General features: G+C 39.8%; 1 protein-coding gene and 2 pseudogenes across 2 annotated transcripts in view; 2 read left to right on the top strand and 1 right to left on the bottom strand.

The window, feature by feature from the left end:
* Positions 1 to 20,789, top strand: part of TMED8 (transmembrane p24 trafficking protein family member 8) — a 43,515-nt gene that overhangs the window by 10,454 nt on the left and 12,272 nt on the right. Inside the window, exon 2 of the mRNA XM_045901314.3 lies at positions 15,510 to 15,591. Within this exon, the coding sequence (XP_045757270.1) occupies positions 15,510 to 15,591 (82 nt within the window). The remainder of the gene's footprint in view (positions 1 to 15,509; positions 15,592 to 20,789) is intronic.
* On the bottom strand, positions 708 to 20,685 carry LOC123862010 (large ribosomal subunit protein eL37-like; annotated as a pseudogene).
* LOC123861824 (glyceraldehyde-3-phosphate dehydrogenase-like) lies at positions 2,232 to 6,547 on the top strand (annotated as a pseudogene). Its single transcript, XR_010405282.1, has one exon. The product of XR_010405282.1 is annotated as a glyceraldehyde-3-phosphate dehydrogenase-like (transcript).

Here is a 20,789-nt window from a genome sequence, read left to right as displayed (position 1 = left end):
TCTGTAGATCAGTTATTAGAACTAATAAGTTTGGCCACATTGCTGGGTACAGAGCCAATATGCAAAATTTCATTATGTTTATATATACAAACTTATCTCAGAGAGATTGCAGGTTCAGTTCTAGACCACTGCAATAAAGCAAATATTGCAATAAAGCAAGTGAAGTGAAATTCTTTGGTTTCTCAGTGCATATAAAAGTGATGTTTATACTATATTGTAGTCTTTTAAATGTGCAATGGCAGTATGTCTAAAAAAAGTATAATACCTTAAAAAATACTGCTAAAAAATGTTAACCGTCATCTGGGCTTTCAGCAGAGGTGTATTCACTGATGATAGATCACTATAACAAATAATAATAATGAAAAAGTTTGAAATATTGCAAGAATTATCAAGTGTGACACAGACATGAAGTGAGCAAATGCTGTTGGAAAAATGGTGCTGTTAGACTTGCTTGACACAGGGTTGCCACAAACCTTCAATTTGTCAAAAATGCAATACCTGCAAAGTGCAATAGAGTGAAGCACAATAAAATGTAGTGGGCCTATACCAGCAATGAAGTTAAAAAATATATGAAAATATTATTTACCATAGAGTAAAGAAAGTTCAAATACCTAGGAATAAATCCCACAAAATATATGCAAAGTCTTTGTGCAGAAGATTATAATACATTATTATTATTTTTAAAAACCAGAACATTTATTGTGTGATTAATTGTTGAAATCCTTAGGAAGAACTGGGTGCTGAACAGCTGCCCTCTTGGGTTTAGGTGATGTTCCTTCATGGAATCCACGCCTGAATCTGGGGTGTACAATTTTTAGCTTCCTCATTTGACCAGCCCCAGTGGTATTTTGTCTTTTAGCCTTGGCACTCCAGTTATACTTTCTCTTCCTCTTGGCAGGATAGCACATTTGCCACAGGTCGACTTCCAAAGGTGATAGGCCTTAGAACCACGGTGGTGGCACAATGTGCACGTCTTACTGCAACACTTTCCAGATGATGCTGTCCCCTTTGTCATCTTGTTTCTGTGGCCAAAATCCTATAGTTATTGAAAGAAATGAAAGAATAAATAAATGGAAAGATATATTCTTAGATTGAAAGACTCAATATTGTAAAGTGTCAGTTCTCCCCAACTTGATATATAAATAAAATAATCCCAGTAAAAATCCCAGCAGGGTTTTGCCGGAGTTTTTGCATGGAAATTTGACAAGCTGGTTCTAAAAAATATGTAGAGGAATGAAAGGCCATAAATAGCATATATAAAAATACTTGAGTGAATAAAAACAAGTTGGAAACATTTGCTCTATTAGGTGTCAAGATTTAGTCTAAAGCTTTTATGGAATAGTCTAATAGGTCCTAGGAATAGAATACAATCCTAGAAACAAAATCTTTGATTTGCAATAAAGATTGTACTGTAGAGCAGTGAGGAAAGAATGGTAAATATTGCTGGGACTACTGAATAGCCCAAGAGAAAGGAAAGAAGGGAAAGAAAAGAAACTTGATCCTTACCTCACACACCATACACACAAAAAATCAATTCTAGTTGGATTGCATACCAACATGTTAAAGACAATACAATAAGCTCCTAAAAGATAATCTAGGAGAATATATTGACCTCAGTGTAGGGGAAGACATCTCAAATAGGACATACAAATGGCTAAAAAGGAAAAGTGATAAATTTTGACAAATTAAAATGAAGAACTTTGCATCATCAAAGGACACCATTAAAAGAGTGAAAAGGTAGGGCGCCTGGGTGGCTCAGTTGGTTAAGCGACTGCCTTCGGCTCAGGTCATGATCCCGGAGTCCTGGGATTGAGTCCCACATCGGGCTCCCGGCTCAGCGGGGAGCCTGCTTCTCCCTCTGACCCTATCCCCTCTCATGCTGTTTCTCTCTCTCTCTCTCTCAAATAAATAAATAAAAAATTAAAAAAAAAAAAAGAGTGAAAAGGTAAATCACAGAGTAGAAGCAGGTATTTGTAACACATGTAATTAACAAAAGGTTTGTATTTAGAACTGCTATAAGTAATAAAAATACAATCCAGCTTGCAGCTTTTGGCTCAGAGGTGGCCAAGGTGCAACTTTCTTTGGCTGTCCTTAACCGGGTTCATCTGACATCAGCTGCCTGCACCGTGGTGCCTAAATTCAACCCCAGTGAAATAAAAATCATTTACCTGAAGTGTACCAGTGGGGAAGTTGGTGCTCTGTCTGTCCAGGCCCCCAAGATTGGCCTCTTGAGTCTTTCTTCCAAAAAGGGTAATGGTGACCTAGCCAAGCAACTGGTGATTGGAAAGGGTCTGAGGATTACAGTGAAGATGGCCATTCAGGACAGACAGGTCCAAATTGAGGTAGTACTTTCTGCCTCTGCCCTCATTATCAAAGCCCTCAAGGAACTGCCAAGGTATAGAAAGAAGCAGAAAAATATTAAGTACAATGGAAATACCAGTTTTGATGAGATTGTTGACATTGCTGGACAGATGGGACACCCATCTTTAGTTAGAGAACTCTCTGGAACCGTTAAAGAGACCCTAGGGACTGGCTCTCTGCTCCTCCCCGTTCGACAGACAGCCGCATCTTCTGGTGCAGTGCCAGCTGCATCCCCGAGACACGATGGTGAAGGTTGGAGTGAACGGATTTGGCCGTATTGGGCACCTGGTTACCAGGGCTGCTTTTAACTCTGGCAAAGTGGATATTGTCACCATCAATGACCCCTTCATTGACCTCAACTACATGGTCTACATGTTCCAGTATGATTCCACCCATGGCAAATTCCACGGCACAGTCAAGGCTGAGAACGGGAAGCTTGTCATCAATGGAAAGTCCATCTCCATCTTCCAGGAGCGAGATCCCGCCAACATCAAATGGGGTGATGCTGGTGCTGAGTATGTTGTGGAGTCCACTGGGGTCTTCACCACCATGGAGAAGGCTGGGGCTCACTTGAAGGGCGGGGCCAAGAGGGTCATGATCTCTGCTCCCTCTGCCAATACCCCCATGTTCGTGATAGGTGTGAACCATGAGAAGTATGACAACTCTCTCAAGATTGTCAGCAATGCCTCCTGTACCACCAACTGCTTGGCTCCTCTGGCCAAGGTCATCCATGACAACTTCGGCATCGTGGAGGGACTCATGACCACCGTCCATGCCATCATTGCCACCCAGAAGACTGTGGACAACCCCTCTGGGAAGCTGTGGCACGACGGCTGAGGGGCTGCCCAGAACATCATCCCTGCTTCCACTGGCGCTGCCAAGGCTGTGGGCAAGGTCATCCCTGAGCTGAATGGGAAGCTCACTGGCATGGCCTTCCGTGTCCCCACCCCCAATGTGTCCATCGTGGATCTGACCTGCCGCCTGGAGAAAGCTGCCAAATACAACATCAAGAAGGTGGTGAAGCAGGCATCAGAGGGCCCCCTCAAGGGCATCCTGGGGTACACTGAAGACCAGGTTGTCTCCTGCAACTTTAACAGTGACACCCACTCCTCCACCTTCCATGCCGGGGCTGGCATTGCTCTCAACGACCACTTTGTCAAGCTCATTTCCTGGTATGACAATGAATTCGGCTACAGCAACCGGGTGGTGGACCTTATGGTCCACATGGCCTCCAAGGAGTAAGAGCCCCCTGGACCACCAGCCCCAGGGAGAGCAAGAGGAAGAGAGGCCCTCAGCTGCTGGGGAGTCCCTGCCCCAACTTATCCCCCAAAACACTGAAAATCTCCCGACCTCCACCATTTCCATCCCAGACCCCCTGAAGAAGGGGAGGGGCTTGGGGAGCCCTACCTTGTCATGTGCCATCTATAAAGTATACTGTACCCAGCCAAAAAAAAAAAAGAGAGACCCTAGGGACTGCCATACTGTGGGCTGTGATGTTGAAGGCTGCCACCCTCATGACATCATAGATGACATCAACAGTGGTACAGTGGAATGCCCAGCTATTGAGGGCTACAAAGGAAAATACTTCAATAAAGGATCATTTGATTAAAAAAAAAAAAAAAAAAAGACACTCCAACCGTAAAATAGGCAAGAGACTTGAACAGGCATTTTATAAAAGGATTTCCAAATGGTCAAGAAACATAAGTCATCAGTGATATGCAAACTAAAAGCATACACCAATCAGAATGGCCCAAATAAAAACTAATATGACCAAGTATTGGAAAGGGTACAGAGTAATAGGAATGTTCCTCAATACCAGCAGGAGTGCATATTTGGTACAACCCCTTTGGAAAATAGTTTGGCATTGTCTACCAATGTTTATCATTTCTATGACTCAACCATTCCATTCCTAGGTTTATATACAAAATAAATGCGTGCACATGTGTACCAAGAGACATGAACAAAAATACTCATAGCAGCATCATTCATAATAGCCAAAAACTAGAAAGAACCCAAATTTCATCAATGGTATATTGATAAATTATGGTATATTCATGGAATATTATATAGCAATGAAAACGAATAAGCTTACCTGCAACAACATAGTTGAGTCTTTCAAACATAATGTTGAGTGAAAGAAGCTAGTCTTAAAATATTCTGCATTATTTCTCTTTATATAGAATTCAGGCAGAATAAAGCAACACTATTTAGGAATGCATATTTAGGTGGCCCAAGTATAAAGAAAAGCAAGAAAATGATTCCCTAAGTTAGGACAATGGTTATGGAGGAAGGGAACAAGTAATGATTGGGAGGGTCATTAATGGGGCTTATAAAGTGCTGGGAATGATCTGTTTCTTGGCCTAGGTAGTAGTTTATATAGGTGTTTGCTTTGTGATAATTTATTGAGCTGCACATTTTTGTGTACTTTTCTTTGTGTTATATTTCACAATAAAGATTTGAAGAGTCAGTGTGTAATATAGTTATTAAGAGAGCTAACTTTGGACTTGGACTGCCTGTTTGTTGGCCATCTTGGGCAAGTTACTTGATTTTGCTGAGCTTCAATTTCTTGAATGATAAAAAAGTAATGGTAGTATCAACCTCAGTGAGGAATCAAAAAGATGATGCCTACAAAATGCTTAGAAAGTAATTGACATGTACAGTAAGGATCACTAAGGAACACTGGGTCTTGGCTGTAATAATAAAGATGATCAGAACGAAGATAGGATATCTAACTATTTTAAGTTCAGATTTTTGGATCCAAGCAAATGCTATCCAGGTCTTTTGGTCAGAGTTCTTGATTACAAGCAATAGAAATTAATTTTGGCTGCCTTAAGCAGAAAATGGATTATTGGAAGAATATAGGAGGCTCACCACATTGTTGGAAAGCCAAAGAGTAGGCTGGTCCAGAGGCTAAGCAGCAAGAACAATTTGGTGAGGGCTGTTTGGCTGCCACTAGATGCATTCCTCCCTCCTTTGTGCCACTGCTATTTCCAGTTCTTGGTGGGGATATTTTAGGTCATGTGCCTGGTCCTTAACTTCCTGTATTTGGAAAAAGAAGGGTCTTCCATTCTGACTTCTTGTGTACTGTTTACAAAGTCAGTCCCCTCCAGGAGAAGGTTGAGTATTTGAAAGCCAAAAGATCCACAGGTGACTACTACATCCAGGGTCCTGAAAGAACCTGCAATTATAATTGTGTGCTATCTTTGAGGACTGTCAGGGACTAGAAATGAACCTCTGTATCAATTTCCAAAGGGGAAAAGAGATTAGAATCCAGAATCTGTAGACCATTAAACTTGAAGCAGCTTCTCAGCAAAGTTCTAGAATATGTCACAAATGGTTTGTGAACATTTAGTAAGGAAATAAGCGCGGCCAGCATGGGCATCCTAAAAAATTTGACCACCTAATGATTTTCTAATCGAGTCCTCTCTACTCTGTCTCAGGTATCACTACTAGGTCCTCATTATCTCTCATGTGAACTTTGCCAAGGTCTCCTATCTGATCCGGTAAGATCCATCTTACCATCAGCTGCTATAGAATCCTACCCCAAAATACAAATTTGACCATGTCATTTCCTAGCTTAAACTTAAGCTTAAAATTTTTGATCATCTGTGGGATAGAGGTCCTTCTCAGTCTTCCCTGCTGGACTGAAAGCTTCATGAGGGCCAGAACTGTGTCTGCTTTAGTGCATCATCTCCAGGATCTAGTGTGGAGCCAGGCACTTGTTAGGGATTCGTGAAGTATTGAGTTGAATCGATGGGATTTGTGTCTCTTGGCTCAGGTCTCTGCACACACTGAACTTGCTATACACACTGAACAGCCGTGGTGTTTTGTTTATTTTACTAATGTTTATTCTTTTTATTTCTGTGAAGTGCTTCTAAATATTTCCTTTAAATTTTTTTGTGTACAATACAGTATTGTTAATTATTGGCACAATATTGTACGGCACATCTCTAGAACTTACTCATCCTATATAATTTAGATTTTATACCCATTGATTAGCAACTCCACATTTTCCTCTCCCTGTAGGCCCTGACAAACATCATTCTATTCTCTGATTTTATGGGTTTGGCTATTTTAGATACCTGTATAAGTGGAATTGTACAATATTTGTCCTTCTGTGACTGGCTTATTTCACTTGAAATAATGTTCTCAAGGTTCATCCATGTTACCACATGTTGCAGGATTTCCTTCTCTTAAAAAATATAATATTCCATTGTATGTATCTACCACATTTTCTTTATCCATTCATCTGTCAGTGGACAGTTAGGTTGTTATCACATCTTGGCTATTGTGACTAGTGCCACACTGAAATATTGGAGTGCTAATATCTCTTTGAGATCCTGATTTAAATTCTTTTGGATTAATACCTGGAAATGGGATTGGTAGATGATATGGTAATTCTATTTTTAATTTTTTGAGGAATCTTTATACCGTTTTCCATAGTGGCTACACCATTTTGCATTCTCATGTAGGTGCAAGGGTTCCAATTTCTACACATCCTCTGCAATACTTGTCTGTTGTTGTTGTTGTTGTTTTGATAATAGCCATCCTAACAGTGTAAGATGATATCTCATTTTTGTGGTTTTGATTTGCATTTCCTGATGACTAGTAATGTTGAACATATTTTCGTATACTTCTTGGCCATTTGGATGTCTTCTTTGGAGAAATGTATATTCCAGTCTTAAGCCCATTTTTAAATCGGGTTATTGGATTGTTTTGCTATTGAGTTATAGGAGATTTAAATTTATTTTGGAAATTAACCTCTTTTCAGATAAATGGTTGGCAAATATTTTTTCTCACTTCATAGGTTGTCTTTTCCTCTGTTGATTGTTTCCTTTGCTATGCAGAAGCTTTTCTGTTTGATGTAGTCCCACTTGTCTATTTTTGTTTTTGTTACATGTGCTTTTGGTGTCATATCCATAAAATCGTGAAGCTTTGTTGTGAGACCAATGTCATGAAGCTTTTCCCCTACGTTTTCTTCTAGGAGCTTTATAGTTTAAGTCTCATGTTTTTAATCCATTTTGAGTTTATTTTTGTATGGTGTGAAATAAGGGTCCAATTTCATTCTTTTGCATGTGGATATCCAGTTTTTCCAACACAGTTTGTTGAAGAGACTATCCTTTCCCCATTGTGTATTGTTGGTACCCTTTTTGAAGATCAATTGATCATATATGTACAGATAGATTTCTAGACTCTTACTCTGTTTCATTGGTCTATAGGTCTGTCTTTATGCCATACTCTTTTAATTTTTGTAACTTTGTAATATATTTTGAAACCAGGAGGTATGATATCTCCAGTTTTGTTTATCTTTCTTTCCTTTTTTTTTTTTTTTTAAGATTTTATTTATTTGAGAGAGAGGGAGAGGGAGAGAGCACAAGTGGGGGGGGGTGCAGAGAGAGAAGCAGACTCCCCGCTGAGCAGAGAGCCCACATGGAGCTCAATTCCAGGACCCTGAGATCATGACCTGAGCTGAAGGCAGACACTTAACCGATTGAGCCACCCAGGCACCCCTAATATGGACATTTTAACAGTCTGAAGCTCCAGTCTATGAACATGGGATGTCATTCCATTTTTTTGTGTCTTCATTAATTTTTTCATCATTGTTCTGTAGTTATGCCATGGTGTTTTTTGGTGTGTGTTCTTTTGCTCATTGAATCCTCTCTACCTGAAATGCCCTTTTTCAATGCCCTTGCCTGTGGGCAAGTCCTCCTTGTTCTTTAAGATAGCATAATTGCCATATCTTTCAGGAAAAGTCCTTTGATCACCTTTCTTCCCTAAATTAAATACCCCCATGTTCCTGTGATATCAAGGGCATAATTCTGTTCTAAATAATAACACATTTGTATTACAATTGTCTGTTTATGAGTTTCTCTTTCTCTGTAGATTGAGCTCTTTAAGGGCACAAGTCATGTCTAATTTAACTGTATTCCCAGGATGGAATATGGTGCTTGGCATGTAGCAGGGACCTAGTAAAGGTCTGTTGAATGTATTAGGCAAAGCCATTAACTCATGGTTCCCGTTTTAAAATTTAGTTTAATGTAATTTATTTGAGAGAGAGAGAGAACGAGCATGGAGTGGGAGGGGCGGAGGGAGAATGAGAAGCAGATTCCCTGTTTAAGCAGGATGCCTGATGTGGAGCTCAGTCTCAGGACCCTGAGATCATGACCTGAGCCGAAGGTAGACACTTAACCCACTGAGCCACCCAGGCACCTCTCAGGGTTCCCTTATTCATGTGGTTGCTGTGTATACCTTTTCTCATCAGAAAGAACCAGGACTCCTTAGAGAAATGGCTGGGGCAGAGCATTTATAAGATGAGCCTGGAACTTTTGCTATAAGCCAGACTACACGGACACAGGAGCCAACTCTGAAGAGCTCCCAATGGCCAAAACTAGGAAAACTTGAAACACATAAAATATGTTAAAAACTGCTTGTTACTAACAATACTTTACAAAACCTCCAAATCATTATATGGAGATTGCTATGATTCTAACTTAGTATTCTGACAATTAGGGAAGACTCAATTTTTTTTTTAAATTTTATTTATTTATTTGACAGAGAGAGACACAGTGAGAGAGGGAACACAAGCAGGGGGAGTGGGAGAGGGAGAAGCAGGCTTCCCGCGGAGTGGGGAGCCCGATGCAGGGCTCGATCCCAGGACCCTGGGATCATGACCTGAGCCGAAGGCAGACGCTTAATGACTGAGCCACCCAGGTGCCCCGGAAGACTCAATTTTTTTATCCTGCCTTTCTTTTATGAGTAATACTTCAGAGGAACCAAATGGTTGATGGGAAGGAGATTTTTTTTTTTTAATAGAAGAATTCTAACTCATAAATGTAGAAGGTGCTAGAATTATGAAAATCATTTTCTAGTCTCTAATGAAATGATGGATCTATTTTAGACAGTGATCATGAATGGCTACTAAAGCCATTAGGTGAAATAAAGGCTGAGAACATGAACCCACTCACCAATCTTTATGTCATTAAAGTTGTGACAAGCATATATTTTGTGCTTCCTGATGTGATGCAATGGGAACTTAATGTGCCATGTCTGGAGTAGTCCTGTGAGATCAAAACTGAACCTGAATCTAAATCTCTAGGTCAACACCATCCAAAATAATTTTCTTTGATGATGAAAATGTTTCTGTGCCATCCAGTACCCACTAGCAACCTGTGGCTATTGCGTACTTGAAATGTGGCTAATAAGACTAGGAGACTGAATTTTAATTTTTATTTAATTTTAATTAATTTAAATTGAGCTACAGGCTAATGGCTACTGTATTAGACAGCACAGCTCTAGATCTAAGATCAATTTACAGGTAATTACAGTGAGTAGAAGAATCATGAAATCATGAAAATTCAGTCAGCCAAATTCAGAATGTGGGAAAGTCTGCAGGTCATATGACTTTTCATTTCAACAAATATATTTTATGAAAAACAATGGGGTGAGGAATGATATAGATTAAGAGACCTAAGACACACATAAACTAAATCTAGTGTGTGAACCTTATTTGGATCCTGATTTCAAACAAATTGGCTGTTAGAAAAAAAATCTGAGACAATTGGAGGCATTTGAATGTGGATTGTGTATTAAATGATATTAAGGAATTGCCGATTTTGTAGGAACGATAATGGTACCATACCTATATTGAAAGTCTTTTTCTTTAGAGATGTGTTCTAAATGAATATAATGATGTCTTCGCTTTGCTTTAAATAATCCACTGTGTGTGTGGTGGTGGGGCAGGAAGGTAGGGGACAAAAGAAACAAGATGTAAAATGTTGTTGAGAAGATAATGAGTACATGAATCTCTGTTCCACTGTTCTCTAATTTTGTGCGTATTTAAATTTTTCTAAAATAAAGAAGTTTTAACTAACTAGAATTCAAATAAAAATTTGAAAAAGAAAATAGAGAAGTTTTTACAAAGCAGTAATTAATATACCTAAAATATATAAAGAATGACAAGGGAATAATTTACTCAGAATTCAGAATATGGGGAGATATGATTGGGAAGGGGCATTAGACAGAGGACTTCTAATGTATGAATACTTACCTCATTACTGACTAAGTAGGGATTGGTATTAACATTTTTAGCTTTGTGTCTCCTTTTCATGCCATCTTTTGTATGTATGATATATTTTACAATAAAAAGTTCTTTAAAGAAAGCTTACTGTTAGGACATAAATCTTACAGAATCCAATTGCAGGAAGCACGGACATTATGGGAGTTAGAAAGTGGTCAGGTAGATTTTCTGTGTCTCTTTTCCTCTTGGACCCCAAAGTCCCTTGTTTCTACTTCTCTTTCATGAATGATCATTTTCCTGTCTCTAACAGTTGTCTTCAATGCTTAGTCATCTGCTTCTACTTGGCCTGTGAAGGTTTTTCCCAAATGGCATTTCCGTCCCTTACCTGAGGCTCTTCACAGTCTGTTTTGGCCTGTGGTACCAACCCCAGATTTTGGGGAAGAGAATTGGACTGACTTTTGGGCATATGTTCACCCAAAACCAATAAGCATGGCTAGCATAGTAGACATTGGTCACAGGGACAGCCCCTTCAAGGCTGTGGACAGGGGAGGTTCTTAAGAAAGGGTTATAGATCAGGGAAATACAAATCAAAACCACAATGAGATACCACCTCACACCAGTCAGAATGGCTAAAATTAACAAGTCTGGAAACAACGGATGTTGGCGAAGATGCAGAGAATGGGGAACCCTCTTACACTGTTGATGGGAATGCGAGCTGGTGTAGCCACTCTGGAAAATAGTATGGAGGTTCCTCAAAAAGTTGAAAATAGAGTTACTGTATGACCCAGCAGTTGCACTACTGGGTATTTACCCCAAAGATAACAAATGTAGTGATCCGAAGGGACATGTGCACCCCAATGTTTATAGCAGCAATGTCCACAAAAGCCAAACTATGGAAAGAGCCTAGATGTCCATTGACAGATGAATGGATAAAGAAGATGTGGTACATATATATATACACACACAATGGAATATCATGCAGCCATCAAAAAAATGAAATCTTGCCATTTGCAAGGACGTGGATAGAGCTAGAGGGTATTATGCTAAGCAAAATAAGTCAATCAGAGAAAGACAATTATCATATGATCTCACTGATATGCAGAATTTGAGAAACAAATTCAGAGGAAGAGAGGAAAAAATGAAACATGATGAAACCAGAGAGGAAGAAAAGCCATAAGAGATTCTTTATCTCAGGAAACAAACTGAGGGTTGCTGGAGTGGTGGGGGGTGGGAAGGATGGGGTGGTTGTGTGATAGACATTGGGGAGGGTATGTGCTATGGTGAGTGCTGTGAATTGTGTAAGACTGTTGAATCACAGACCTGTGCCTCTGAAACAAATAATACATTATATGTTAATAAAAAAAAGAAAGGGTGTAGACATCTCTAATATAATATCATCATCTCTGACAGTGAAAGATTTGAAACAAACTCCAGCTCTAACAATAGAGACTTGAGGATTGGTTAAAGAAATTTTAGTATGGATTATTGGATAATATACAGTCATTTAAAATTATGATATAGTACCATTTCTATTGACTCTGAAAAATGAATAATGTTCAGTAACATTTCGTGCATGTCCTTTCAGAAATATAAACACAAAATATATATATATGGGGACTCCTGGATGGCTCAGTCGTTAAGCGTCTGCCTTCGGCTCAGGTCATGATCCCAGGGTCCTGGGTTCAAGCCCCGCATTGGGCTCCCTGCTCCGCGGGAAGTCTGCTTCTCCCTCTCCTACTCTCCCGCTTGTGTTCCCTCTCTCGCTATGTCTCTCTCTGTCAAATAAATAAATAAAATCTTCATTAAAAAAAAGAAATATATATGTGTGTGTTTGTGTGTGTATAAGATTTGAGCCCTAGAATGAGTGGAAACTCTGAAACATTAATGGAATAATTAATGAAAAGCTGTATGTTAGAGAACCTTGAGCTAGTGGGTATTATAGTCCCAACTGGTCAACTCATGTTACAGTATTTTCCAGTAGAACCTATGGTCTTCGTGCCCCACACAAAATTAATGAATGGAGATAGGGGGCAAAATATATAAACATATAGATGTATATACATCTGTCTCCCTCTGTCTCTCTCTCTCTGTCTCTGTCTCTCTCTCTCTCTCTATACACACATATGTATGTATGTGTATATTTATAAAATATAAATATATTTCTGAAAGGATATGCACCAAAATGTTAACAAAGATTATCTTTGGCTAATGGGATTGTGGTTGGTTATATTGTTTTTTGTTTCTTTTTGCTCATTTTTCTACATTGAATAATGGATTATTTGTATATTAAAGTCTGGAAGGGTAAACGTAAATGTTTTCTTATCTGTATTTAATTTGTTTTACAATGAGTAAAGCATGAGTAATTTTAAAAAGTTAATTTGAAATAAATAATATAGATGTGCAAAGCCCTGCATTAAAGTTAAAAAGTCAATTATTTTCCAAAAATGTTTCAAAAATAGAGCACAGGTGAGACTGGGCTTAGAGTAAGTTTATTTTTATATGCCCTGGAGATCTTGATTGACTTATTTAGGCTAACAGGGTAAATCTGCAGTTAAAAAAAATCTAGTGCCAAACCAAGAAACCAAGAAACAGTCTCTTAACTATAGAGAACAAACTGATGGTTACCAGAGGGGAGGTGGGTGGGTAGGGGATGGGTTAAATAGGTGATGGGGATTAAGGAGTGCGCTTGTGATGAGCACTGGGTGATTTGTGGAAGTGTTGAATCACTATATTGTACACCTGAAACTAATATTACATTGTATGTTAACTAACTAGAATTTAAATAAAAACTTAAGAAAAAAGGAAATATAAGGAAACAAACACAAAATCTAGTGCTCAGAGTATTATATCAAGAAATACTGTGTCCTTATTAAGAGTTTATAGTCTCATGTACTCTGTGTGGATTAGAACACATCTGAAGAAGTTGTCCATTTTAGCTCCTTACTTCAAATGGAACAAAGAGGCACAACAAAAGGAGGCCAGAGGTCAGAGGTCACCTGAGGGATGATTGAGAGAACTGGAGATGGTCAGCCTGTGGAGGAACTTGCAGGAAAGTTGATAGCAGGCTATAAATATTTGAAAGGATATTGTGGGGAGGGATTGAAGAGCAGAGGTTATTAGGAAGCAGATTCTACTTAGGTCAACATAGGGAAGAACTTCGTATTTTCATTATCTCTTGGTGAAAGGGCCTCTTCACCAAGTAGCAGAGACTGGGGGAACATCTGACAATTGTCTGAGACTCAGTTCCTTTGTTGGGAGGTGTAAAGAAAGCTTAGTCCTCCTGAGTTTCTCCTTCACTCTCACACGACTCCCACTCACAGCACTTCTGACAGCAGATCTGGGTTTCTCCACCAAGCAATTCTGTGACACCGCCTGGGTGTCCTACAATTTAACTGAATTATGGAGATAGTGTCAGACCCCACAGGTTAAGGGCTTCATCCCATGAGACTGTCAACCCCCCCCAACTTCAGATGCCAGTCTCAAGTAGTAGGTCCCGGATTACCCACAACTGCTGTCTGACTTGACTATGAATTGAAGTTTCCCATGACCTCCCCCTTCCTTGGATTTGATGATTTGCTAGAGCAGCTCAGAGAACTCAGGGAAATACTTAACATTTACCAGTTTATTAAAGGATATGAGAAAGGATACAGATGAATAGTCAGATGAAAAGACACAGAGGGAAAGGTCTGGGAGGGTCCTAAAGTGCCGGAGTTTCTGTCCCCTTGGAGTTGGGGTACATCCCTCTCCCAGTATATGGATGTGTTCACCAACCTAGAAGCTCTCCAAACCCTGTACTTTGGGGATTTTTATGGAGGTTTTATCACATCGGTGTGATCAATCATTAACTTCATTTCCAGCCCCCCTCCCCTCTCTGGAGAATGGGGGTTGGGGCTAACAATTCCAAGCCTCTGATCATGGCTTGGTCTTTCTGGTGAGCAGCCCCCATCCAGGAGCCCACTCAGAGTCACCTCTTTGGAACAAAAGACACTTCTATCACCAGAGAAGATCCAAGGGACTTAGGAACTCTGTGTCAGGAACCAGAGTCAAAGAATAAAACGTGCTCATAGTGCTCTTTTCACTTAGGAAATCATCAGGATTTTCAGAATTCTGTGCCAGGAACTGGGGGCAGAGACTATATATTTTCTATTATGTCACAAGAGGAAAATTAGGTAGCATAAGCTCTAAGGTCTTTCTACTTATGAGAGTGTGAGTTGATAAAAAATAATCTTTTCACATATAAAAAAAGTGAGACTAGATTTAAGTTGGATCACGAATATTTGCCCATCATTTGCACTTTTATGTTGCTACCAAACTCTGACATTTGCAGTATTTGCGGTTTACTTCATTTAAATTGTATTTCGTACTGAGAAGTGGACTTTGGGCTTCAGTTTCTTGTGGTCTTAACTAGAGGAGGTTAAGCCAGGGCCTGTCTAAATACACTAAACCATATGCTTTTCTGAATGCTCAAGGAAAGGCTATATCAATAAACCATAAAACTTAGTAGCACCTGAGGGTTAGGAGCATGACTGCCTGGGTTTGAATCCTGCTTCTGTGCCTTAGTGTCTTTACCTGCCAAATGGCAAAAATACCAGCCATAGGCTTGTTGTGAGCTTGGGAACATGGCCTTCATTATGCATTTCACCTTTATACTCTGTGAAGCTACCTACCAGTTCTCCAATAAGTCACTGGTGAATGAGTGAGTGAAAGAAATTACAAAAATCCTTTCCCCTAGCTACAGTGACGTGAGCTTACTGAATGTAGAGGCGACACTCCATCCTGTGATGCTGAATTCCAGTGCATTTCATCCTAAATCTCGCTCGGCCTTCTATGTTTTGCTTAATTTAACCATATGCTTCCTGAGAAATGTGATCCTTGAATTAGAATGAATTTTGTAGGGGCTTGTTTTGGAAAGGAACGTATTTTTTTCATGAATGGGGTATGCTGGTCTGAGAATACTTGGGTGTGAGGACTTGAATAATTAATGCACTAGACCTCTCAGAAGTGGATGCCCAGAATATTTTTGGAAAGAGAAAGTTGGTTGAAACTGCCAGATTGTTTTTTTTCAAGATACAAGATAATTATGATTGTGTTGCCTCTCAAATACTGAATTTTTCTTTCCATGATTTTCTAGAGAATGAAGATCTAGAAAACACCAACGTCACCTCTGCAGTGGCTTCGGCCTCTGATCCAGAACCCCATTCCTCACCTTACAGGTAGGGGCAGCAACTGGTTGGCTCCTAGACGCTTATCTTCTGAGATAAGGAATTGATGAAAGGCGTGGACAGCGACTTTAAGGGGGTGGACAAGTTGGAGTAAAGAGTATAGATGATTTGGTAGATATAGATGATAGCCCTTAAGTGTGCTTAGGGGCAGTGTGAGATCTCTTTCAGGTGATGAAATTTTCTTTTCTCTCAGAGAACAAAACTGTAACAAATAGTGTAGTGTCTTCTTCTGAAGCCCAGGTTGAAATGTTAAAACATTAGACATGGATGGATCCCAGGTGGACTTTGAAGAGAATGTCTATTTGCTTTTTACCCATAAGATGCACATACACACACACAAACACACTTTTGGAGGGTTTTTTTTTTTTTAAGTCTAATTTTTAGATTAAACCATTATGATGACCTTCAGATTGTTATTCTTAATTTTCTGCTCCATCCACTTCATCTACCTACTGTCATTGATACCATAGTGTATAGCAGAAAGGGAAGAGTTGTACTGAGCTCTGGAATAAGTGGAAACATGAAACATTAATGGAATAATTAACAAAAACCCATATTTTGGAGTAATAGATAATAATGGAGTTAATAGATATTATAGTCCAACTGATCTTATGGCACAATATTGTCCAGTAGAACCAGTGTGGTCTCCATGCCTCACACAAAGTTGGTGGCTGGGGGAAGAGAGGAATGTCAAGATATTTAAACAATATGTTATTTCTTTTAAAAAATTTTTTTTAAATTTTATTTTAAATTCTATGCCCAATGTGGGGCTTGAACTCACGACACTGAGATGAAGAGTCGCATGCACTACTGACAGCCAGCCAGGTGCCCCCAATCTGTTATTTCTTCAGTAGAAGTTCTTTTTTCTTACCTTTATATATGGAATAAAACTTTTTTCCCCCAGAATTCAGATGATGGAAGATAATGATTAATGTAATAATAATACAGTTGGTGATATATAGCCATACTTTATTGAATTTTTCTCCGTAATAATGATAATAAAATAGTTAGCTTTTTACAGAATATTTCTATTTGCTCAATACTGTACTAGGTGTTAAAATGTATTATATCATGTAATCCTCCTAACAGCCCTACTGAAATAGGTTTTTTTTTTATGATGAGGAAAACAAAAGAGTGAATTGAAAAATTTCCTAAGTTTATGGAGCTTTAGGTTTGTTCTACTTTAAAGCTTGTTCCCATGAGTCACATTGGAAGGGTTTTGAGTTCCATGCTTAGACTTACTAGGTTATTTATATAACAGTCCTTTTAGAAGACAAAGCCTCCCCAAGGCTTTGATGATTTGAGACAATTCTTATCCTTATCAAATCCCAGGAGAGGAGCTCCTTTCCGTCTTCCTGCCCTCACCCTTTTTCTGTACATGGTGATTTGAAGGATATTTGGGAGATGGCTTTTGGCACAGAACTGATTTTTCCTCCTAAGAGTAAATAAAGTTTTTGAGCGAAGAATGTACAACATTCTTAGAAAAAAGGAGATCTAATGTTAAAGCTTTGTTTCTAAAATCTAGTGTGTGAAGAAAGAAATCCAGCCCAGATGACACCTGAAGTGTAGTGTTTATGTTTTGTATATATTAGAACTGGAAGGGCACAACTCTCTCTCTTCGCCAGTGAGGCTAGCCTGGCTGGCCAGGCTCTCCCCTCCCTTGGGATGCCCTCCCTACCCTGGGTCAGCACACACCAGAAGGCTTACAGTGGGAGTTTTTCCTTTTCGTGGTTTATCACTGGCATCAAGTGGTTTGCAATTTGTCTTTCCCAGAACACCCTTCATTGATTCTTCAGAGCGTACAATGCTAATGTGAATATTAAATTTATGTGGCTGTGGCGTGTCCTGTTTAGAATTGTTTTTTAATAAGCAGAACCATATTTGTGCAAAGTAGCATGCACAAAGGCAAAGAAGAGCCTTTAGATGCATACACAGTAAGGTCAGGCTAATGATCAGATTCACTGTTGTAGTCTCACATGCCAGGACTGCTCTTTTGCTCCCAAACGAAAATGAACTTACTCATTTGTTTATTCAACAAATATCTGGAGGCCATCTCCTGTTTATTCATTCAACAGTTATTTGTTGAGCGCCTGCTTGCTACTTACCTGGCGGTGTTCTAGGCAATGAAGATACTACAAATGAACAAGCAATCCAAGTTCCCGGTCTCATGGAGTTTACATTCTAGTGGGAGGGCAGACAGAAAGCAAGTATACATCATATTTCATAGACTCTTAAGTTGCCATGAACTGTAAGAGGTACTGTTATTTTATGAACTACCAAGAAAGGGAAAACGCCCAAGGTAGAGAGTCTAATAAGAGACACCCCCCCGCACACACACACCATGGGGCTAGGATATCAAAAGCCTAAACCTTCAGTAAAAAGATAAGAAAAAGTTCCTCCACACAGAAGGATTGCAAGGAACCTTTAATGTCTCCACCTTGGCACTGTGTAAGAGGTGGAAAAAATATCTCCCCTGAGAATATGAACCACGAGTCTGTAGATACCAGTTTGTGGTCTAAATTCACTCTGCCAGTGTGATCTAAACAAAACCCTCACACAGAACTTATTTCGGGTCATCTCAGTTGGAAGCCCTCGTGAGCACTGGCAGGAGCAAACGCAGATCTGGAGAAGGACTTCGTGTCAGTCCAGGCCCTAGGCAGTTGTAAGACACTACTAATTTTTAGGACATCCTCCATTTTGTTTGTATTAAAATCTGAAAACATGGGCACCTGGGTGGCTCAGTTGGTTGAGCGACTGCCTTCGGCTCGGGTCATGATCCTGGAGTCCCGGGATCGAGTCCCACATCGGGCTCCCTGCTCAGCAGGGAGTCTGCTTCTCCCTCTGACCCTCCTCCCTCTCATGTTCTCTGTCTCTCATTCTCTCTCTCGCAAATAAATAAAATCTTTAAAAAAATAAATAAATAAAATAAAATAAAATCTGAAAACAAATCTACATCTTGAAATCAACAAAATATGGTACATAATATGTTGGGCAGTGGTGAGTGCAGTGAAGACGAGTGAACAGGGTAAGGGTGTAAAGACTGATGGGGCTAGGGTGGGGTGAGCGATTTCACTTACCGACCTCTGGGGAGCCTCTCTAGAAGTGACGGCTGAGCACAAGCCTAAAGGTAGGAAGCCCTCAGGTAACTGATGGAAGAATGTTAGGCTGAGGTGACAGCAGGTGCAAAACCCTTGAGTGGGAGAGGGCTTGAGGTGTTCGAGGATTCTCAGAGGTTCAAGAGGCCATTGTGACTGCAGCAGACAGGCAAGATGACATGACATCATTCTAGGGGATGAGGGTTCCATGTGACAGGCCTGGCGTAGATGCTGTGCATACCGGGAGTGAGACCCGTCGCTGCCATCAGGCTCATCTTCTAATAGAGGAGACAGATCAGAATAAATGGTGTCAAGAAACAAAAGTGGACTGTAATTTCTGGGCCTAAGAGAATAAATAGGCTTATAGCCTAGACTAATTTACATTTTACACAGGATTACCTGAGCAAACGCATAAAAATCAACAGCATCCCACACCTCTGATTTTTATAGTGACTGCCTCTTGTTTGTTCTGAGGGAGGTTGGAGTGACTTGGATAGCCCAAAAGGTGGCTTTATTTTATCTGAAAAAGAGGTAATTTGTAAGCTAGGAGTGATTTTTCTTGTTTATGGTAAAAAAAGAAAGAGAGAAAGAAGCTAATAAATACCAAAAGAAGTCCTCTGTTACCGCATGTTGTCTATAGTACTGTTTTCTTGTCATTTACTCAGCTTTCCTGGGGAAGCAATGCTTGAAAGCAGTGATTCTCAAACCTTTACACAATTCAAAGTTATTGAGGACCCCAAAGAATTTTTTCTGTGGGTTGTATCTATCAATGTTTACTATATTAGAAATTAAAACTGAAAAATTAAAAAATAGTTGTTGATTAATTTAAAAATGAAAATAATGAATTCATGGCATGTTAATGTAAATAATATGTTTTTAATGGAAAGCAACTATTTTCCAAAGCAGAAATAATTTAGTGAGGAGACAGGTGTTGTAACTCTCTTTCATGTCTGGCTTCACAAAATAGATTCTCACATCTGCTTCTGTGTTCATTCTGTTGTGAGATCACACGTCATGTACTGGAAAACTCTAATGTGGACTCTTGAGAAGATGAAAATGAAAAAAGGCGATCATATTTTAGCATTATTACACAAAAGTCTTAAGAGCCCCAGCGGTCCCTGCATCATACTCTGATAACTTCTACTCTAAAGAATCCATGCCACCTGTTGTTGGCAACAGATTTCCAAGAGGCCTGGGGTATGGAGCTACCACCCTGGCTCCTCACTCCACTTGCTGGTCTCTCCAGAAGCCAGGGGAGAGGAACGAGAGCAGCAAGGATTCCCTTGCTTTCTTAAAAGTAACTATATACAATAGAATATTATGCAGCCATCAAAAAAATAAATCTTGCCATTTGCAAGGAGGTGGATGGAACTAGAGGGTATTATGCTAAGCAAAATAAGTCAATCAGAGAAAGACAATTATATGATCTCACTGGTATGAGGAATTTGAGAAACAAGACAGAGGATCTTAGGGGAAGTGAGGGAAAAATGAAACAAGACAAAACCAGAGAGAGAGACAAGCAATGAGAGACTCTTAATCTCGGGAAATAAACTGAGGGTTGCTGGAGTGGTGGGGGTGGGAGGAATGGGGGGGCTGGGTGATGGACATTGGGGAGGGTATGTGCTATGGTGAGCGCTGTGAATTGTGTAAGACTGATGAATCACAGACCTGTACCTCTGAAACAAGTAATACATTATATATTAATTTTAAAAACAGTAACTATTCAAATGCTTGCGTTTTAAGTCATTGGGATAATAGATTAGTGTGCTTAAAAAAGGGAAGAAAGCGTTGACCTTTTATTACCCAGTGACCTGGGTGTGGTGTTGGGGATGGTATGAAGTGGAGACCCTGAGAGGCTGCTCCCGCGGTGACCAGGATGACTGGAGGGGGACTGCTTTGCGAATCCACGTGCACTGCCTTTGTTTTAGTGATGAATTTCTGGCTTAGGCGAGGCCTAAGGGGCAGTAGTCCTAAAGGCCAGAGGAAAGCAGAGGTTGGGAGGTGTCCCTTGAAGGATGTTCTGTTCCTAAGTTTCCCTAAGACGACTGTGCCTTTTAAGAGTCCTTGAATTGACATGCTCTCTTCCTCTGAGAG

The sequence above is a fragment of the Mirounga angustirostris genome, unplaced genomic scaffold (genome assembly GCF_029215605.1).
Source record: "Mirounga angustirostris isolate CCGP_5_RB_7025 unplaced genomic scaffold, mMirAng1.0.hap1 SCAF_9, whole genome shotgun sequence".
In the NCBI taxonomy this organism is placed as follows: Eukaryota; Metazoa; Chordata; class Mammalia; order Carnivora; family Phocidae; genus Mirounga; species Mirounga angustirostris.
The sequence above is the reverse complement of the archived record's forward strand: the minus strand, read 5'-3'. Positions and strand labels throughout refer to the sequence as shown.